Raw genomic sequence first — 22,379 nt, 5'->3', positions numbered from 1 at the left:
ATTCAAGAAAGCCAGTAAGACCTCAAAACCAACAACATGAATCTTTGCCAGATCTTCCCAAAGTCCCAGGCTCACTTTTCTTATCCGTACCTATCCCACAGAGCTGTGAAGTTCAAATGAGATAACATGTGCAGCAGGATTTTATAACCTATGAAGCATATTGCAAAGTGGTATATACTATCTAAAAATATACAATTAAAATGCAGTTTGCTTGTAATAATGGATTACCAAGCACGAATACAGAATGTACATATTTCACAATCACAAAATTCAGGTATTTAAAAACTTTTTATTGAAATATATACGCTGTCAAGGTCACAGAGCTTAAGCTTGCACTCGATTTTTACAAAAGCAAAAATTGCAAAGAAAAGAAAAAAGTAACCTCCATCTAGATCAAAATATAAAACATTACCAATATCTCAGAAGCCTCCCTCTGGCAAAAGGTATATGCTTTTGAGTTAAAGACCTGGATTTGAACCTTGGCACTTTCACTTTCTTCTTGTGTGACTCTGAAAAGTTATTTAACTTCTTTGGACCTCGGTTGAACCATCTGTAAAGTGAAGATAAAAATACCTTATAAAATTGTGGAATTAAAGGAGGTCGTATAATGTAAAACGTCTACCACAGTGCCTGAATATAGCTGGTCTGCAGTAAACGGTAATGACTATCAGGCAAACGTAATAGGCGGCCACCAACAACCACTTCCTGCCTTTCTGTCACTTTCGAAAGTAGCCCTTGCTCTCATTCCTCTTCGCCTTCTTTCTCGCTCCTCCTACTGCCGTAAAGTGCCTTCCAGAGCTGTCGTAAAATGCTCCTCCCCGCCCTCCATGTGGCGAAAACGCAATCACGCTTGACGGCGCGAGGTGGCTCAGCCGCAAGATGGCGGCGCTGGCGGAGGAGCAGACGGAGGTGGCGGTCAAGTTAGAGTCTGAGGGACCGCCGACGCTGCTACCTCCTCAGGCGGGGGACGGCGCTGGCGAAGGTGGCGGCGGCACTACCAACAACGGCCCCAACGGCTGCGGCGGGAACGTTGCGGCGTCGTCGTCGGCCGGCGGGGATGGCGGGACCCCCAAACCTTCGGTGGCTGTCTCCGCCGTTGCCCCGGCGGGGGCGGCCCCGGTGCCCGCCGCTGCTCCGGACGCCGGCGCTCCCCACGACCGACAGACTCTGCTGGCCGTGCTGCAGTTCCTACGGCAGAGCAACCTCCGCGAGGCCGAAGAGGCGCTGCGCCGTGAGGCCCGGCTGCTGGAGGAGGCAGTGGCGGGCTCCGGAGCCCCGGGAGAGGCGGACGGCGCCGGCGGTGAGGCGGCTAGCGCGCTTCTCAGCCGGGTCACAGCCTCGGTCCCCGGCCCTGCAGCCCCCGACCCTCCGGGCACCGGCCCTTCGGGGCCCGCCGCCGTCTCGGGCTCAGCCACAGGTCCTGCGGCTCCGGGGAAAGGTGAGCCGCGGGGTCTCGGGGAGGCAGGGCCGGCACGAAGGGGAGCAAGCCGGGAAAGCAGGGGATGGCAGGCCTGCACCTCTGCGGGCTTGTTTTGAATTTCCTGGGCCCGCCTCTAGGGCCACATGCCCGCCCCTTTCTCTGGTGCGCCGGCTGCGCAAACCCTCTTCGGAGCTGTCAGTTCCAGCGAGAGGCTGAGAGCTGCTGAGCAAAGGGATGTATGGGGAAGGTGGGCGCGGAGAGGCGGGGACCTTCAGGCTTTTGGTCCCTTCCCTCTTATTTGGGCTCTTGAGCTTCGAGCAGGTCTGCATGAACACTAACAGTATTTGTACAGTTCTGTACTAGCGTACTTTAAGTACTATAAATACTTTGTGTATCTTAATTCTTACAATTCTGTGAGATAGACATTCTCTCTCTTCTAGAAATGAGAAAACAGATTGAGAAAGGCCAAGAGACTTGCTTTGGATCACACAGCCGGGGAGTGATGGAACATGGTGTAGCTAGTATTTCTCAAAATAGAGACTAAAGACCACCAGTGTTAAATCTTTTGGGGAATGCAGGGTCCTGGTCATCACTTCAGACTCAGTGAATCAGACCCTGTAGAGGTGGAGTCTGGGAATCTGCATTTTTGAATAAATGCTTCCAAGGGGTATTGATGTGTGGCAATGTTTGAGAACCATTCGTTTAGGAATAGGGATTGGGCAGACCTGGGTTCAGATTCTGTCTCTGTTGCTTTTACTTGTGTGATGCTGATTAAGTTATTCTCCCTAAGCTTGAGTTTTTTTCCCTCTATTTAGTGGGTTGTTGTGAGGCTTGAATATAATACATGTAAAATGCCTGGCACTGGCACTAATAAGTTTATGTCTAGGTATCCATCCCTAACATCTGAGCCCTCCTCCCCTTTTTCCCAGCAACTGTTGTCACAAAGTCCGTGCGGTAAAACTCCTACACAATATAGGGTCTCAAAGGTGATCGTGAGTTGATCGTAAATATTTATTGAGTTAAATTATCCAATGCAGAGCCTCTAGGCAAATTAATTTGTATTTATGAGACCTAATTTTTGCAGCATTGCTGAAGTGAAGTATGGATAGCATTGTAACTCATTGAAAGAAATGTGTGAAAATATGATTGAGAGGAATCTTTTCAGAACGCTGAATTTTGTGAATGAACTATAAGGTGGAAAAATTCTGTTGTTGGTTATTTTGCTATAATCTCTCATCTCCAGAGAAACTTGACCTATTTTTTAGGATCGTAACTCAGAAACCAGTAAGGAGGAAAAGAGGCTGTAAGAGTAATCAGAAGATTTTATAACATTTGTGCAGTGAAGAGCATAACATAACAGTTGCAGCTTAAAAATTTCCAGCAAACGGATTTGATTCACAGATGTATCATTGTTTGCTATATTATTATATTATTGCTATATTATTATATTATTGTATTGCTATATTACAAATAAATACTAATGTTTTCTGCCTTGAAATGGTGGTTATGGAAATTGTTTTAAGCATATAAAATTGAACTATCTTTTGGAAATGTATAAGGCAAAGTCCTTCCTACCCTTAAAATGCTTACATTTTATGAAGAGTGATAGATGGACACATATGAAGGTAACACAGGATAGGATGTGTTATGGGAAAGTTATAAAGTACTTAGGTAGTTCAGAGAGCTGGGAATGTTACTCCCCGGCATGGGTTGTTGGTGGTGGGTGCCATTTGCGCTGATCCTTTTTTTTTAAAAGATTTTATTTTTCCTTTTTCTCCTGCAAGCCCCCCAGTACATAGTTGTGTATTTTTAGTTGTGGGTCCTTCCAGTTGTGGCATGTGGGATGCCACCTCAGCATAGCCTGATGAGCGGTGCCATGTCAGTGCCCAGGAGCCAAACGGGCAAAACCCTAGGCCGCCAAAGCCGAGTGTGTGAACTTAACCACTCTGCCACGGGGCCGGCCCCTGCACTGATCCTTGAGAGAAGATTAATATAGTTTTTTGATTTGCACATACCATGTTTTATAAAATTAGTCTTTACAATAAGGTAGCTCCAGGAAAAATATTGGATCTTCTTGTTATTGATTTGAAAATTTTATTTTAAGATATGGACAAGCTGAAGGAGTTTTGGATGGGCGACTGAAACAAAGGGAAAATCTCATTAAAAGATCATGTGGTTGTGTTGGGGAAGAGAGTTTGAGAGGAGAAGGATAAACATTTGAGAAACAATTCATCTCTGGACCTTAGCAAAATAGCCCTAGTTACTTGGTGCATACCATGTCATTTTCTTGAAAGTTGTTTTTGTTTTTAAACAGTTGGAAGTGTAGCTGTGGAGGACCAGCCGGATGTTAGTGCCGTGCTGTCAGCCTACAACCAACAAGGAGACCCCACAATGTATGAAGAATACTATAGTGGACTGAAACACTTCATTGAATGTTCCTTGGACTGCCATCGGGCAGAGTTATCCCAACTCTTTTATCCTCTGTTTGTGCACATGTACTTGGAACTAGTCTACAATCAACATGAGAATGAAGCAAAATCATTCTTTGAGAAGTATGTGAATTTTTATAAATTTTATATTTACATACATATATATATATGTGTGTATATATATATAAAATGTATATATGCATCTGTAACCACACAAATGTAAGATTACAACTCAAAAAGTACTTTATAAGGGAGAGGTACCTGATACTATGAGAACCTAAAATGGAGGAGTTTGATCTAGTTGGAGAAGTCAGGGAAGGCTCCCACAGGAAGTGATGCTTGAAGTATGATGTGAAGATTAGGTAGGTGTTAACTGGATGAAGAGAAGAGGGAAAACCGTATGTGAAAGCTCTGTGGCAGGAGGGATCATTGTAGGTACAGAGACTGAAAGAAGGCCAGTGTGGCTGGAGGGGAGTGTGGAGTTGGAGCGTCTACAACATGAAGCTGGACAATTGGTTAGGGGCTAGAACAGGCGGGTTCTTGGGCCATGTTGAAGGTCTTTGTGTATCCTAAGAACAGTAGAGGGTTGTATTGGATGGGATTAGATTTGGCTGAGATTCACTGAAAACTCAAACAATAATGGCATAAATAAAATAAAAGCTTAGTTTTGTTTTTATCCTAAGAGCAATAGGAAGCTGTGTTAGGATTAGATTAGACTCAGAGTGGCTGAAAACCCAAACCATAGAGGCTTAAAGTTTATTTCTCTCTCTTGTGAAGGTAGGCAGTCTAGGACTGGTATGGAGTCCTTGATTATCAGGGGCCCAGGCTCTCTGGATCTTCGTGCTCTACCATCCTTGTCATGCAGCTTCCACCTGTGGCACAAGATGGCTCTCCAGCCCTAAGCAATTCTATCAGTGTTATTGTCATCAGGGAGGGTACACATCCTTCCTGGAAGGTGCACACACTTCTTTTTTTATGTCATTATTCAATGGCCACACCTACCTACAAGGGAGGTAGGAAATGTGATCTTTACCTTGATGTCTATGTGCTCAGCTAATATTCAGGTGTTCTCTTGTGGAGGAAGAAAGGAAAATGGATGTTTGAGAACACTGAGGCATCTCTGCTACAGAAGTCATTGAAGGACCATGTCATTATTAGATTTGCATTTTGAAAGGACCTTTATGCAGTGCAGAAAACAGATATTGAGGGGACAGAGTGACTATAGATTGACCAGTTTTGGAGGTTAATGCAGTGGTTCTCAACTGAGGGTGATATTATTCTTCCTTCCCCTGGGCTACTTGAAAATGTTTGGAAGTGTTTTTGGTTGTTATAATGACTAGGGGGCAGGAGCAGGTGGCTTATGGATGCCAAATGTTCTAATATGTGCAGGTAGTCCCACTTAGCAAAGAATTGTTCTGCCTAAAATGCCAGTACCACCCCTGTTGAGGAACAGTGGACTGGAGTGTGGTACTTTAGCGGAAGGAAGTAGACATATTGATGAGGCACTTGGTGATGGATTAGATATGGAGGTGAGGGAGATAAGGTATCATTGATAACCCCTGAATTTCTGGCTCCCCCAGCCTGATAGGGGTGCCCTTCACTGAGATAGAAAACCCTGGAAGAGGACCTGGTTTGTCAGGTTGTGAAATAATCTTGAGTTCAGATTTGAATATGCCTTTGACTTATTTAAGAGATGTCAAGTTGATAGGGGAATGATATATAAGGCTCTGGAGTTCAGAGGAGAGGTAGGGACTGGAGCCATAAATTGGAGTTGTATGCAGTATTGATGGATATGGATGAGATTGTCTAGGGGAGAGTATGAAATAAGTCAATGAGAGGGCTAGGCCTGAGTTTTGAGGAACTCCAACATTTGGAGTAGGAGAGATATAAAAGGAGTAGAAGGTTTAGCCAAGTAGAAGAGATATAAAGGGAGAGGCCAGAGAAGTAGGAAGAAAAGCAAGAGATGTTGAGTTATAGAAGTCAAAGAAAAGGAGTGTTTAAGAAGGAGGCAGTGCTTACCTGTATCAATAAGAGCTCTTTAGTACAAGCAATAGACCCAGAAGCCAGGACTTGTCAGATAACATAGGTGGTGGTAATAGAGGAATAATAGAACTTGGGACTCCTGGCTTCTATGCCGTTGTATTCATTCATTACTCTACGATGTCTAATAGAAGGTATACAAAGCAAATGTTCTGTAGCTCAGTGTGTTTAAAAAAGTTAAGAAAGGCTGATGGTGACAGAACTTGTAAGCTAATTTTTCTTACAGTACTGTCATCAAAAAACCTCTTCCAGTTTCATGGTATAGCCATCTCCTCACACGAGAGGCTGCAGTATCCTAGGGGACTCTCTGTCTCCTTGGTATGGACAGTCTCAGCCCTTGTGGGGACCCCATGCTCAGATGAGGTTATGGGCAGTGATTGATGCAAACACTAAGAGGCTGAGATTTCTAATTTCATTCAAATCTTGGACAGAAACCCTTAATTCATATCTTATGAGTCATAATAGGGTAACACAGGTGACAGTTTAGGAATCTATTGGCTATGTGTCTGTCAGAGCTAGACCCCCAATATCTTATGTTTAGTCGTTGTTTTCTAAATGTTTTTGCATTGTTTGCTGCTCTTAGTGAGTGCCAAATATGATCTTTAATTTTACTTTTTTAGGAAAATTAAGATTTGTAGAAACAAAAGTACAATTAAATTTACTGATTGTCACCAAAGCTGAAAGCTTTATGTAGTTGCTTTTGGTATAGGTGAGTTAAATGGAAGTACTCATTCTTTGATATTGACATTTGTTTATTCTTTTGTCATGTTATTGAAGTACTGATGTTTAATAAATATGTCTGGTATTAAGAATATAAGAAATCATTAAAAATGGTAGATTTTGTGAGAATGCCATGTAATGGTTATTGCTGAGAGGCTGGATAAGAGGTAAATTGAGTTCATTATACAAGTTTCTGCTTTTGTATATGTTTGAAATTTTCCATAATAAAAATTTTTAAAAGTGGTTTTGAGAGAACATAAAATTTACTAAAGCAAGGACTCTAACGTTTTCAAATATCTACCACTGGTGGCATTCCAAAGAGACTGCCTACCCATGGTGGATATCTTATCTTTCATTCACTTACGGTGTTTATTTCAAATTCTCTTAAAATGTTTATGATACATTTCATTAGAGAATTAAATTGGTCATTTTTAGGATGAATTCAGAAACTGAATTGTAATCATTTTGAGGTGAATTACTTCTGATCCTACAGCATAGTCCAGGATTATTCAGACTGCTACGTTGAAAATATTCTGGGATGTTTATAAATATATGGGGGAGAGGCAGATCCCTGAATGATTACATTGAAAAATGACTTTTTAAAATCACTGAAACAGGTTCCATGGAGATCAGGAATGTTATTACCAGGATGACCTACGAGTATTATCTAGTCTTACCAAAAAGGAACACATGAAAGGGAATGAAACCATGTTGGATTTTCGAACAAGTAAATTTGTTCTGCGTATTTCCCGTGACTCGTACCAACTCTTGAAGAGGCATCTTCAGGAGAAACAGAACAATCAGATATGGAACATAGTTCAGGAGCACCTCTACATTGACATCTTTGATGGGATGCCGCGTAGTAAGCAACAGATAGATGCGATGGTGGGAAGTTTGGCAGGAGAGGCTAAACGAGAGGCAAACAAATCAAAGGTATGGGAATAAACCTAAGAACTATATAATGCAGATTATGAAAAATTGTAGCATTTACATCTACATAATTTACACATTTTTCTTATAGCTAGTTTGGGAATAATTTTACACTGTATACTAAGTTTCATGTTCTAAGGATGATGTATATATTAGTGAGAATTTGGGAATGGCTGCATTTAACAGAACCCTGACTACAGTGGCTGAAACAAGAAAGGGGTTTTTCTCACATAAAATGAATTACAGGGGAAGGCCCTCCTGAGCTTTCATGAGGGCTCCACAATGCCGTAGAGAACCCTGACTCCTTCTAGTTTCTGCTCCGCTGTCTTTAGAATGTGGCTTTCTTCTTTGTGCTCACAGATGGCTGTTGCAGCTCCAGCATTGCAACTGCATTCCAGGAAGGCAGAAGGGGGAGGACAAAAGGCATATCCCTGCTGAATGTCCCCTTTTTTATTTAAAATTCTACCCAGTATACTTGTGTTTATATCTCTTGGCAAGAATGATATTACATGGCCATTCCTGGCTGCAAGAGAGCCTGGGAACAGAATTGATTTAACTGAGCACACTGCTCCTCCAACAAAATCGGGGTTCTGTTAGTACAGAAGAAGGGAAGATTGGCTATTGGGTAGATAAGTACAGAATCTGCTTCAGGGTATAAATTACTATATTGTAGTTGTGATTCATCTTATCAAGATATGAAAAGGATGTGTTAATGAACAAAAAATTAATTTAAAAAATGTTGGCTCATTTGACTTGTAGGTATTTTTTGGTTTATTAAAAGAGCCAGAAATTGAGGTGCCTTTGGATGATGAGGATGAAGAAGGAGAAAATGAAGAAGGAAAACCTAAAAAGAAGAAGCCTAGAAAAGACAGTATTGGATCCAAAAGCAAAAAACAAGATCCCAATGCTCCACCTCAAAACAGGTGAGGAAAAAAACCTCAGGAACATGTGTGAAGGTGTAAGAGGATACATTATAGAAGGTTTAAGTTTCTTAATATTCAGAGTAATTTCCAGTCTGTTTTTCTTTCACAGAATCCCTCTTCCTGAGTTGAAGGATTCAGATAAGTTGGATAAGATAATGAATATGAAAGAAACCACCAAAAGAGTACGCCTTGGGCCAGACTGTTTACCTTCCATTTGTTTCTATACATTCCTTAATGCTTACCAGGTTGGTAAAATAACTGAGCAATTTCTGCCTAGAGAGTCATGTAAAATGGTGATTTACCTTTAAAAGAAACTTACATGTGTTAACTAAAATGGAGTTTTCTCATTTAAACTTTTGATATAAATATACCTTAAAGACAGCATAGGGAAAGGAGAATTGGACACTGCTAGGAATAGACAGAAAGCAATGTTTAAAAGACCTTTAGCAACTTGTAGGTACCAGAATCTTGCTTATATGTGCCCCTCATTTCACGGATCTGAATTCTCCTAGCCTTTTAGGAGGAGGAAACTGTGAAGTTCATCTCTGTTGAACTTGGTTTAAGTACTTATGTAAACTTAATATTTTTTATTAAGAATTCTGTTCGTCTTTAGGGGCTGGCTCCGTGGCCGAGTGGTTAAGTTTGCGCGCTCTGCTGCAGTGGCCCAGGGTTCAGATCCTGGGCGCGGACATGGCACTGCTCGTCAGGCCACGTTGAGGTGGCGTCCCACATCCCACAGCTAGAAGGACCTGCAACTAAGATATACAACTGTGTATAGGGGGCGGTTTGGGGAGATAAAGCAGAAAAAAAAAAAAAAGATTGGCAACAGTTGTTAGCCCAGGTGCCAATCCTTAAAAAAGAAAAAAAAAAAAGAAGATTGGCAACAGTTGTTAGCCTAGGTGCCAATCTTAAAAAATAAAAATAAAAAAATAAAAGTATTTAAAAAAAGAGAATTCTGTTCATCTTTATAGACTGTATAATAAGCTGCTGAGGATATATTTAGTAAAGCGCAAAAATGATTAACATTTGCTTCATAGCATGCACTCCAAATTTGGAGGGCAAAAAATGGGTAAATTGATAATGTTCTCAAGGTAAGTGCTTTCAAACAGTGGGTTTCATAGGAGGATGAAATCCCAAATGATCTTTTATATGAAAAAAATAGCTATCATTAAGTATTCTCTACGATGTGATTGTAATTTTTTCCCCAAAACAATATTTAATATAAAGCTTTTTGTTTTTGTTTTTATTTTTTATTGGCAGGGCCTTACTGCAGTAGATGTCACTGATGATTCTAGTTTGATTGCTGGAGGTTTTGCAGATTCAACTGTCAGGGTGTGGTCTGTGACACCCAAAAAGCTGCGCAGTGTCAAACAAGCAGCAGGTAACTGAGATGACTTATTAGAATGTAGACTCATCGTTAGTTTACACCAATCTTGATTCCATGGAACATACGCACAGATTGTGATCTTAGCAGAATTTCACTTGATTTTCCTTTAACTCAAAATGTTCATTCCCAACAGTGAAAAATGCATTGGAGTGGCAATCAGGAGACTGTCATGCTAGACTGGTTTAATTTCTCTGGGCCTCAGTTTTCTCATCTGTAGAATGAGAGGCTTAGGCTAGAAAATTCCTTAAGGTTAAAAACCTAACATTTTCTGATTGCTTATGAATTTTAAAAAACTTTTAATGTAAATATGGGAGAGTACTTTGTTTTAGCCATAAAAATGGCTAAAAAGAATAAGGTCTGCATTTAATTTTAAAGAAAGTTTCTTGCTAACTGTGTTGTTTAAACAAGATAATGCATTTTCGATAATTTAATATTTCCATAGTTTTCATTTTTGTGAAACATTGTGATATAGTGGATAAACTTGAGTTTCAGACCTAGTCCCAACACTGAGTAACTGTGCACTCTGGCAAATTATTAACTATTCTGAATCTCAGTTTTCTCTCCTATACACTGGGATGATATCACCTAATTTAGAGGTGTTAGCACAGTGGTTGTTATGTAGGAGGAACTGTTCAAATGTTATTTCTTCTCCTGAGCTGTAATGTGATTGCCTTAAAAGGTTTTAATGAATATACTTTTAAAAATCAATATTTCTGGACCATTTTAGATCTTAGCCTTATAGACAAAGAATCAGATGATGTCTTAGAAAGAATCATGGATGAGAAAACAGCAAGTGAATTGAAGATTTTGTATGGTCACAGTGGGCCTGTCTATGGAGCCAGCTTCAGTCCGGATAGGTAAAATGCAAACAATAAAAATTAAATACTGATGTATTATATTGAGATTATGTAAAAGTGAACTGCTGAAAACATTATGCAAATGTTGGGAAAAGTTCTCTTAGAAAAATCTCATGGTTTTTTTATCATTCATCATCTTTTAGCATCTTGCCATTTGTCAATTCATCTTGGGTTGCTGGTGTACAAGATAGCAACTTAATATATAACCAAATTATAGAATCAAGATGCACAGCTTCAGGGTTTGCTGGTTTTAAAAATTAGCTTCAGTTTTGTATAACCCCAAAAGGGGTTAAATTGCTTCTTTGGGTTCCTGCCTTGGGTTTTGTGGCTACTGCGGTCTTCCATCATCTCCAAATTCACAACAGATTCCTGATAGTAAAGGCATATTAGCTATCAATTGAAGATTTATCTTTGTATAATCAAAAGAACTAAGAGGATACAGGATACTGAAAAGGGAATTTGAAACCCACAAATAGGTATTTGCCTATTTTTCATGATCTCTAACATTCTGTAGAAATGGGGGAGTATTTTGTATTCATAATACCATATGTATCTTACTTGGATAGATAATAGCTTTCAATCCATCAAGATTTTCGTCTTTATGAAACTTTGAGAATGAGGTTTTTTGTTGTTTGATAGGCTTTAGCCAGATGATACATTTTTATTTCAGGGAAACTTCTGATTTCATTGAAAACCATTTTACTTTCTGAGTAGCTCAGCTATTGTATTTATCCCTGAAAAAGAGTATTATTCACATGTATAGTGTTTTTTTGTTTTGTCACAGGCTTTCCTTTTAAATTCTTATGCAACTCATAGGATAGGAAAATAGCATCTCCATTTTAAAGTAAAAACTTGAGTTTTAAGTGACATCTTAGTCATATTTCTTAGAAGCCTTTCTCAATTGACCTTATTTGACCATACTTTTTGTTATTACCCCTTGGTATTGTTATTACTTTTTTAAAGAACTATGATTTTCCTTCTATTTTTTTTTTATAATCTAACCTCATCAGTAAGTGCTCAGTAGATGGACGTGTCATGGCTAGCATTAGTTTAGTTAGTACTTTCAACTCTACTATCTACTGTGAATTCCATGTATAAAAGTGAGATATAGCATGTCAGTTAGCTATATTTAATATATTCAAAAGTATAGAGAAACTGGGCGGTAACTAAAAGGTATTCTGGGAATCAAATATATCACCTTCTCTTCTCTCAGGAACTACCTGCTTTCCTCTTCAGAGGATGGAACTGTTAGACTGTGGAGTCTTCAAACATTTACTTGCTTAGTGGGCTATAAAGGACACAACTATCCAGTATGGGACACACAGTTTTCTCCATATGGATATTATTTTGTGTCAGGCGGCCACGACCGAGTGGCTCGGTAAGGACATTGTGATTTTACGACTGGGTCTATTCAAGGAACAGAATGGTTTCTTGCTGAGAATTACAAACTTCAGCCAAACTCATTTTCCATTCTGTTATTCAGGGTCAACTTTTTAGAATGTCAACACTGAAAACTCCTTCTTTGAAAATGCATTTGGGACAAGAGTATTAACTATGTCTGCAATTATGTGTATACTGAGCCCTGCTTTTATTTCCCAAGTTAGCTTATTAACACTCTCCTTGCTTAACACCATCTTTCACTACCACTGTGAGCACCTTTGTCTTCCTGTCATCTCCATAAAAGTTTAGGGTGAGGTAGCCCAGGTTAGAAACTAATTATATGTGGTGGTCAAAACTAGGGGAAAAAAATACTTTTCTATGGGTTAGACTAGTAGTTGGGGTGGGACAGGAGAGGAGGGGGTTCATACAGAGAACTATGAAGAATTCTAGAATTTAAAAATTTTTGTACCACGTCAACTAAGAATGCTATTTAGTCTCAATCATTCCTTCTTTCCCTCGGGTAACTAGTGAGGAAGACCCATTTGGAACTAACATTTCACATGGATGTTTCTGTATTTATTTTGGATAGAATTTTGGCATTTCATACTTAACTACTAATTATCATCTTGTGCTTTTAATAAATTTTTTTAAAGGCTCTGGGCCACAGACCACTATCAGCCTTTAAGGATATTTGCTGGCCATCTTGCTGATGTGAATTGTACCAGATTCCATCCAAATTCTAATTATGTTGCTACGGGCTCTGCAGATAGAACTGTGCGCCTCTGGGATGTCCTGAATGGGAACTGTGTAAGGATCTTCACTGGACACAAGGTATTTTTATATCTTCATTATTCCAGAACAGAAGGTTGCTTTTGAGAGAAAATATTTTTAAAATTAACCAGTGACACATACATTTTAAAGATATTATTTATAACACTAAACTTTACAATTCTAACTTTGTCTTATTTTCTTAGATATTTTTAACACTACTTTTCCATGGGCTTCTTTTTTAGGGACCAATTCATTCCTTGACATTTTCTCCCAATGGGAGATTCCTGGCTACAGGAGCAACAGATGGCAGAGTACTCCTTTGGGATATTGGACATGGTTTGATGGTTGGAGAATTAAAAGGCCACACTGATACAGTCTGTTCACTTAGGTTTAGTAGAGATGGTGAAATTTTGGCATCAGGTAAATGACTAGAAGTGTGTTAAAAGGAAACACTGAGTGTTGACAATTGCAAAATTAAGTCCTGCTGTTTTAGGTTTTGCTTCTCCTTAGCCATGATTCTAGTGTGTCACCCTACCTGTATATTGACTTCTCAGGTTAAACTACTGCTTAAAATGCTCTTTTAGAAGGAAGAGAGTTGTTAATCAGTTTAGATTTCTTTCATGAGAAATATACAGTAAATACATAAAGTATAGCTGACAAAATGTCAGAATTCAATTGTGGATGCTACTAAATGGTTTCCTTTGACTTCCCCGTAGGTTCAATGGATAATACAGTCCGGTTATGGGATGCTGTCAAAGCATTTGAAGACTTAGAGACTGATGACTTTACTACAGCTACTGGGCATATAAATTTACCTGAGAATTCACAGGAGTTATTGTTGGGAACATATATGACCAAATCAACACCAGTTGTACACCTCCATTTTACTCGAAGAAACTTGGTTCTAGCTGCAGGAGCCTATAGTCCACAATAAACCATCGGTATTAAAGACCTTTTGGAAGCTACTGTTTGAAAAAGGGAGACTAAAAGCAAATACCTCAGTAATTAATATTTAAGCTATAAAGAATGTTTTGTCTATATGGATCTGGAAGTATGCTGCTTGGAAAATCTGAACAGGACAGTTCCACGTTTCTATAGCAACCACATTTAACTAATTTCCGTTAGTTGAATAAGAGGTATGTTCGTGGAAGGGACATTTACGGTGCTTTGGATTGTGTGGAAACTATGCATTTTCTGTTCAAATGCTATTTTAATTTATTATGTTTAGAAAAAAATCAATTGATTTCAATAATTCATCCTGCTTTAAGATTCAAATTGAGTAATATAATACCATCTTGAATTTTAGCTGAAGAATTCAACGAGCATGTATGTTTCTGCTGTAAAAATGTAGTTACTGTATGGCACTCAAGTACTACGTTAAATGATCCACTAACATTTTTGCTTGGCCCATGATTAGTGGAATGTACGTTAACTGGGTAGGGTGAACTACAGTTCCTTTCTAAGAACTAGGGGAAGTACAACCATCCGCTAACTTCTGAATTTACACCTGTTGGATTTTGAGTGCACCCAACACTCTTTAACCAGGTGAAGAAGTTTAGCTTCCATGTTCTACTTCAGCTAAAATGGCTACACACAACCTAGTACACTTGAAGTCAGACAGACATTTCAGTTGCTTACCTCCAGTACTGAGCCTTGCTTTGGGAAACTAAAAGATTTAGACCAAGTCACTGCCAGTTTTTTGCCTTTGTTGCATTTTGTACAGTTTTTATATTTTTGATATCTTGTAAATAAAGACAACCAGATTTTCCAGGTTCATAATTTATTGTATAAATTGAGTATCACATGATGAGTTGACATTAGCTTCTCAGCCATGGAAACTTAACAGATGAAGTACAGTCTACAATCCTATAAACAAAACAAAATAGTTTAGACACAAACGAGTTCAACTCTACTTTCAAGACATTCAATAATTACTAGTAGAGGACTACCTAGTCTTCTGAACCCCCTGAAATTGAATGCAAATTCATCAGATTCACAAAGGAGTCAGTAATCCTGCAAAATTAAGGTGTCTCTCCACTTAATACAGTTTAACCTAACATTCCACCTTGACCAAAAGAGCTGCCAACAATTCAGTATCATCCTAAATGTATACTATTGGAAAAGTCTAGTAGATAAAGCAACATTTTAAACAGTAGAAAACATCTGTTAATTAATATTTGAGAGACAATTTCTCCATTTTTGTAATGGGGTTACTACCACCCTCCCAAAATTAGAAGGTACCTAATATGGAAAATTGTGCAAAATACTACCTGTTTGTCAGGAATAAGCCATGGACCACTGCATTCTGGGACATGCAGTCCACTAAAGTCAGTGGTTATGGGATTGCAAAAGCTCTTTCAGAGCAGAGGAAAAACTTTCTGTCTGTGGAGAGCTATATCAGATAAAGATCTCGTTTTGGGTTTTCTGAACATCATCTGCCAACACAACAAATATTTATTCACTCAAGCATGGGCAAATGGGTGTTGAGGGGCAAAATAAGTAAACGAAGCCTATGGAAATTTAAAGAAAAGACAGAAATGCTTATATAAAAATTTGAAACTAGCAAACAAACTGGGAAAAATCGGATATATTTGCAATTGATTTAAAAGGTTAAAAATTATTACATAAAGAGCTTACACAAGAGAAATAGGTCTTCACAAAAAGAAAAGCCCCAATTGTTAAATGAGAAAAGCACATGACGAGAATGTTAAGAAAAAATGGAAAAAATGTACAACTTCATCTAAAAGACAAATTATGTTTACTCATCATATTGACAAAAATCAGGGATATTCAAAATAGTCTGAGGCAAAAGAGACACCCCCTTACAAAGCTGGATGCCCCACAACCCCTTGGGAAAGCACTTCATGCTCAAAAGTCTTCACTGTAACTTTATTTATATTAAAAAATTTTAATAGATTTCCACTGTAAATCATGTATCCATGAGCACCCCTGCATTCAAATTAGAGAGGACAGACTTGTGTTACAACAAAATTACGGACATGAATCACAGCCAATGGAAACCAAATAAAATACATAAAAAAAGAGCTAAAATGTTAAAAATTGTCAGGGTAATGGGATATGGGCAATATTTTCCTCTTTATTTTTGTTTATGTAATGCACAGTGACAACAATTTACTTTTATAGAGGGGGAAAAAACCCTAACATCAAAATGGCCAAGTTATAAACTTTTAAAGGTCAACTCCTTACCGTTTATGTTGCTTTCACCGCTGGAGTTTTTTTAGACCTTAACTTGAAGTATAAGACCAGCAAAGCAATGCTCCCATATGTGGCCAGTACACACTGAAATAGAAAGTAAAAAGTAAATGAGTTGTCACATCTCTGTTCTTCTAAAATATAACTGTTTAAAGGTATCATTAATACTTACATTCATTCTACCTGTGAGAGTATAAGAGTTGAAATATTTTTTGATACCAGTGAACTGGAATTGGGCATCAGTTTCTGGACCTGCCATGATTTCAATCTTTTAGAAAAAGAAAGAAGGCAATGATAAATTGATTTGGGTATAATTTAAAAGACAATTATTTTTTTCAGTTTAAAAACTTTAAAAGTTACTGCATATAAATATTGTTAAATTTTTTTGTATCCAACACAGCAGTAGCAAAGAACAGTGGAAAAAGCCTTGCTGATATGAGAAATTTTTGGAAGGAGGACTTTACCTTGGTTGCTATTACACACTTCAGAATATACATCAAACCACTCAGCAAAGAGTCTCCATGTCCATCTTCTGACCCAATACTGCCTGATGTTTTCACTCCTGGCACTATCTATACCATGGTAGACTGTACATAGAATTAATCAGTTTTAAGACTAGTTGAAAGTTGGCGCTTGTGATACTTTTCAAAGTTTCTCAGACAGGTACCTACCAACTAAAGGTCAACTTACAACCCCTCCTCTTATAATTTTCTTATAAATAATTTAGCACCTCCATGGAAACGTAGTTGATACATACTAGCATTGGTGGTGGGGAAGTTGGAATCCTTCCTTCTTAAACTAAAATAGATAAAAGATTTCAATGTAAATAGTGAAACAAAAAAGTCTTGGAAGAAAACATGGGCAAATATTTTAATCATCTCAGGGAAGGGAAAATATAAAGGCCAAAAACAAAAAAGGCGAAACTTTAAAAGATAACCTCATGATCAGTCAAAGAAATGTAAAATGAGATCAATATTTAACCATCAGACTGGCAAAAATAAAATTATGATAGTAAGTAGTAGTAAGAATGTGGGAAAATAAGCATTCCCTCAGTTGTCTGGAGTATAAACTGGTACAACCTTCCTGAAGTGCAATTTTGCAATATCTATCAAATTAGAAGGTTAGTATACCCTTTTATCTAGCTGATTCATTTGTTCTCCAGGAATTTAGCCTTACAGAAATACTACAAAGTGGAAGCATGTTATATGGTTCAAGATGGTGACTGAAGTACTGTTTATGAAAAGAAAACCTGGAAAAACTAAAGTCCAACTCCAGAAGACTGATAAATGATGGTTTTTATTGGGGGAAATACAATGTGTGTACATCTTTATGTATTGACGTGGAAGGATGTCCCCATGTAATGTTAAATATTAAAAAAAATCCTATTTCTGGACTATATTATACAGCACATAGAGAACAACAGTTCTCACTGGTCCCTAGACCAGCAGTATCAGCCTCACCGGAACTTGTTAGAAATGCAAATTCTCAGGCCCTACCTCAGGCCTACTGCATCAGAAACTGGGGGGCCCCGGAATCTGTTTTAAAATGCCCTCTAGGTGATTCTGATGCACGCTAAAGTTTAAAAAACACTGCAGTAACAGAAACAGAAAGCCAAATACTTATTAGTTATTATATAGGAAAAAATCCTGGATGAATATATAGCATACTTTTAAGAGGGGTTGTATCTATAGTACCTATATATTTTACAAAGGCATGTATTTCTTTTATAATAAAAAACAGCAAAGGCACATTCAAAGGTCACCAGAACAACACTTGAAAATTCGTATGTATGACCGCCTATCTACCACGACCGACGCCACGCCGAGTCGATTGGCAACATAGACGAGCCGGTCGAGGTCCGGTCGAGATTGGTAGGCAGTGGCAGTAACTCAGCTGGCTCTTGATGAAATGGAAGAGGGAGAGAACTGTGAGGAAGTTGCTATGGAAACTGGCACTCCTCTGTTTACCATTCAAAGGCCTTCAGAGGCATTCACGTGCATAGAATTGGCAATGAAAATGTGGACAAATGACCTTAATTTTGAACACTGTTTCACGAAGGTTCTTGGAGTAATGAAGGAAATCCAAACATGGTTGGGCCCCCTCAGGAACCTTGGTCTGTCCAGCCCAAGTAGGAAAATCTCCATTAAAAGAAATCTTTAGGGACTGGCCGGATGATGTAGTGGTTAAGTTCATGCACTCTGCTTCGGTGGCCAGGGTTCATGGGTTCCCATCCCAGGCGCAGACCTACACATTGCTCATCAAGCCATGCTGTGGCGGTGTCCCCCACACAAAATAGAGCATGATCAGCACAGATGTTAGCTCAGGGACAATCTTCCTCAAGCAAAAAGAGGAAGATTGGCAACAGATGTTAGCTCAGAGCCAATGTTCCTCACCGAAAAAAAAACCCCAACATCTTTATGATGTAGCTTTTATATTAACTGTTTCATTTTATTAAACTTATTAAAGGTATTCTCTTTTTTCCATTCATCCATCTTCATGATACATTTTTGGATTCTTACAGTATCAAGTAGGTTTCTAAGAGAAACCCTACAGAACACAAGAGCTTAACTTTGTCAGATTATTAACTGATAACCCCCACTATCTTATGTCTAACAAAAAGTTTTAGGAGGATGTGGTGTCCAACTGCAAAAATATTAAGGTGCTTTAAATTTCCCTCTACTTTTCACAATATAGAGGGAAGGCTGATGTTTGGGATATTCCACAGAGGACTCATTCTGACTGCAGGAAAGGGCATGGTAAAGGAACTGAAATTTAGTCTTGGTCTTGGAGACTCGTGAGGCTGACACAGAGGGGAGGGGAGGGAGTGGGATGTTGCTAGTGAGATAAAAAACGGGAGCAAAGCCTGGAAACACTTGGGACTGCACCTTTCAGCAAACCGCAGATTACTTTTGGGCAAAGATGGGGAACCCCTGTGTTAGAGGGCCCTTTGTGGAATAATTGAGCTGAACCTTTATTTCCTTTTGAGTCATATTTAAATTCAGAAAGACATTAATGAAGAAGAAAATTACCTAAGACAAATAATTCTACGAATTGTTAAATGGTAGCCTGTGGGAAAGTCTAGAGATGGGGTCTTAGCTTTTGTTTCTTATTAAACGGTGAACGGCTATTAAATGTAATTAATCCTTCCATACTTCTCTTCGCCTGTGAAACGGACATTAAAGAGAAGGCCCAAAGCGGCCAAGTGTCCTCCCTACTTCTCGCTACTTTGTTTCTCGATAATGCTGTCTCCTGTCTGACCGGACACCCACCTGCAATGGTGAGATCAGGAGGGAAAGGAGGCAAAGACGAGTGAGAGCTGCTCAGATACCAGAAGCAGCCTCTTGCACTTCAAGTTTACAGCTCTCTGTTCTGGCGACCACCTAAGAAAGGCCTTCCCGCTGATCGTACACAGATCGACATCTAACCCGCTTACCCGCGGGCCTGGCGAGCGCAGGGGCCGGGCCACGCTCACTCTCGCTTTGACAAAGGGTGCAGCGCAGCTAGGGGCGGCCTGGCTGGCCAGCTTCCTAAGCACAGCTCAGGAAACAAACGGCTACACGCATACAGACGAAAAGAGGTCAATTCGGCCAGAGGTGGGGGTTATAAGCCCGAGTTCTCATCCAACATTACGTCACTGGGTGACCTTGGGGGACTCCCTTTGCTGCGGGCCTCATTTTTCTCCACTGGAAAATGCAATCTAAGGGTCCTCGGGAACTACGGAAGCATCTACCCGCCTCGCACCGAGGTTTCTCAGATGCTATCCGCCACCTCGCGCCCTGGCCCTCGTTGTCTCTAGTTCCTTTCCTTTCTCCGCCGCCCCAGGCCCGCAAAGCGAAGGCCTCGCAGGGTTCCCGGACCAGGCACGGCCGGATTCTAGGCTGGCGCCGCAAAGCCAAAGCGCGAGGTCCGAGCCCGCCGTCCCCTCCACACGCACCTTAGAAAACGCACAAATTCCGCAGCTGCGTCCTTCAACGAACTCAGCAACCCCTCGGTCCGGCCGGAAGAAACCTCCTCCCCCCGCGCCCGTGTCCAAAAGGCGACAGCGATCCGGCCTTCTGCGTTGATTCGCTACGGCTCGAAGCCCCGCCCTTCCGCTTCCTGTCTCTAAAGCCCCTCCCCGGACCCGTAGGACTCCGTAGTATAGTAACGGAAGTAGGGCGCTGAGCCCGCCCGAGCTTCCGGGAGAGCGACGTTAGGCTGCGGATGTGTTAGTCTCCGCGTGTGTGATTACAGCGGCGCGGGCTCCGGAGTGGAGAGGTGCTGGCGTTGCGGGGCCGGTGAGTGAGGGCAAAGGCGAGAACGGAGGAAACCTCGCGGCTTCCAGGCGTGTGACAGGGCTGGGTCCTCCAGGCCACTGCCATGAACCCGCAGTGCCGGGTGAGTGGTTCGGCCACCCGAGCCCGGCTTAGAAGCCGCTCTGCTCCAGTGGCCCCTGTAACATCAGGTTCTGTCCCCGGGAAGTAGTTTAAGTCTCTTCTTTGCCGCTGGATCGCTTTACGCTTTGAAGCTTCAGTTTCCAACTTGTCTGAAATGAGATTAAGGGTCAAGTTCCCAGCAAACTGAATCCTTCTGCACTTTCCTGTTTCTACGAAACGTACACCCATTCCTGATTCCAAATCCTAGGCTCCCCTCGGTTGTCACCTCTTCTGTAGTCTCAAGCCTTTCTAGATTCTTATTCCCAAGTGTCTCTCAGAACCATCCCCTCCTGTCTTCCCTTCTCACTTCTACCTAGTTCTGGTTCTCCTGATTTCTCTGCTGTATTGCGGTTGAATCCTTCTGCCCGGTTTACCTTCCTTCAGTCCTGTCTCTAGTCCTGACCAATCTATAGCCTGCAGGATATTTTTCTTGATTACTGTTCTATCTCTTCCCGTACTTAAGGCTCTGACTTACCAAAGTAAACAAACTACTCATATCTAATTCAAGATCTTCCATAAAAAAGCCCAATCTGTCTTAAAATGTACCTTCGGTTATTATGCTTTATTTGCCCTGTGGTCTAGTTGAACACTTCTTCACGGAAAGGGAACAGCAAGCTTTTGAGCAGTTGTTTGACAGACAACTTGCTCGTTGCTCGTTGAAATAATTGGCTTTTCCTGTTTCCATGCTTTTTCTCACGTTCCTTCTCCTTTTCCCTTTCTGCCTGTCAAAATCCTATTTGTCTTCTAACGGTTCAGCTCAAAAGCATCTTCTTTAGGAAGCTCACCTCCTTTACTGAAGCGTCATCACTTTCTACCTCTTTGTTGATAGTTTATAATCTAATTTGTGTTTTAAATTATTTGTGTAATTGTTTCGTCTTAAAAGTGTGCGTGTTTTTTGAAGGTAAGGGGTTATACATTTGTTTATGTGTGTGCGTCTTAACTGTAGCTGCTTAATGATATTTACTACATTGAATCTAGAACTTCTTTTCCCAGAGGAAAATGTGTGGACTTGTGGTTTTGAAGTAGAGATCTTTGGAAAGGTGAATTATGGATTATCGGGGACCTGGCATCAAACCATCTATTTCTCAGTCCTGAATGCTGTCTAGCACATTGGTGCTAGAAGGCTCTATCTCTTGCCCATTGATGACAGCCTTCAGGAAGTCTGGCACTAGGGCTACATGTCTCACTGTCACTATTTGTGTTGTTTTTAGGAGACCCAAACATGGCAACCATGGAAGAAAGCTTCCCCCGAGGGGGTACGAGAAAGCCCCACAAATCAGACAAGGCTTTCCAGCAGTCAGTTGAACAAGACAACTTATTTGATGTAAGTAGTGTGTTTGGTAAGACTCAGTGAACATTTTCTCCCTAGTGTCCTTGTAAAGAATGAGCCTTGTTTGAGAATGTGTTATTTTCCAGATTTGTTTGTTTCTTTTTTTTTTTTTTGCCAAGGAAGAGTCTCCCTGAGCTAACATCCATGCTAATCTTCCCTTATTTAAAAAAAATTTTTTTTATTGCTTTTTCTCCCCAAATGCCCCCAGTACATAATTGTATATTCTAGTTGTGGGTCCTTCTGGTTGTGGCATGTGGGATGCTGCCTCAGCGTGGCCTGATGAGTGGTCCCATGTCCACGCCCAGGATCTGAACCAGCGAAACCCTGGGCTGCCGAAGTGGAGCGGACAAACTTAACCACTCAGCCACAGGGCCAGCCCCCCTTTATTTTTTAGTATGTGGGCCACCAGCACAGCATGGCCACTAACAGAGGGATGTAGGTCTGCGCCTGGGATCTGAACCTGGGCCACTGAAGCAGAGTGCACTGGGGCTGGCCCCCAGATTTGTTTCTTTCTGAAGTCTACTTTTGTAAATTGACCTTGTTAGAGAGTCCATACCACCACAA

The 22,379-nt window shown here is 40.4% G+C and overlaps 3 protein-coding genes and 1 non-coding gene across 7 annotated transcripts in view; 2 read left to right on the top strand and 2 right to left on the bottom strand.

Annotated features, from left to right (window-relative positions):
* The first annotated feature begins 277 nt into the window (after nt 1-277).
* On the top strand, nt 278-14,636 carry TAF5 (TATA-box binding protein associated factor 5). The gene is made up of 11 exons (XM_023640133.2): nt 278-1,438; nt 3,735-3,972; nt 7,227-7,542; nt 8,299-8,462; nt 8,572-8,707; nt 9,723-9,843; nt 10,577-10,706; nt 11,920-12,084; nt 12,740-12,917; nt 13,100-13,277; nt 13,574-14,636. Exons 1-11 carry the CDS (start codon nt 880-882, stop codon nt 13,789-13,791), a joined length of 2,403 nt encoding a protein of 800 aa, XP_023495901.1. The 5' UTR covers nt 278-879; the 3' UTR covers nt 13,792-14,636.
* Nucleotides 14,621-20,196, bottom strand: ATP5MK (ATP synthase membrane subunit k). The gene is made up of 4 exons (XM_003363427.5): nt 20,005-20,196; nt 16,243-16,338; nt 16,065-16,157; nt 14,621-14,723 (listed from the first exon to the last, which is right to left on the bottom strand). Exons 2-3 carry the CDS (start codon nt 16,327-16,329, stop codon nt 16,068-16,070), a joined length of 177 nt encoding a protein of 58 aa, XP_003363475.1. The 5' UTR covers nt 16,330-16,338; nt 20,005-20,196; the 3' UTR covers nt 14,621-14,723; nt 16,065-16,067.
* MIR1307 (microRNA mir-1307) lies at nt 17,843-17,967 on the bottom strand. Its single transcript, NR_128063.1, has one exon. It is a non-coding gene; the product is annotated as a microRNA mir-1307 (primary transcript).
* PDCD11 (programmed cell death 11) overlaps nt 20,179-22,379 on the top strand; it is a 43,958-nt gene continuing 41,757 nt past the window's right edge. For 2 of the 4 annotated variants that reach the window (XM_070224139.1, XM_014732957.3), the window contains exons 1-2: nt 20,213-20,447; nt 21,697-21,809. In XM_070224139.1, the coding sequence (XP_070080240.1) occupies nt 21,708-21,809 (102 nt within the window). In that variant the 5' untranslated portion in view covers nt 20,213-20,447; nt 21,697-21,707. 4 annotated transcript variants of the gene reach the window in all.

This window comes from Equus caballus, chromosome 1 (genome assembly GCF_041296265.1).
Source record: "Equus caballus isolate H_3958 breed thoroughbred chromosome 1, TB-T2T, whole genome shotgun sequence".
Taxonomy (NCBI): domain Eukaryota; kingdom Metazoa; phylum Chordata; class Mammalia; order Perissodactyla; family Equidae; genus Equus; species Equus caballus.
This window is presented reverse-complemented; position numbering and strand designations above follow the sequence as displayed.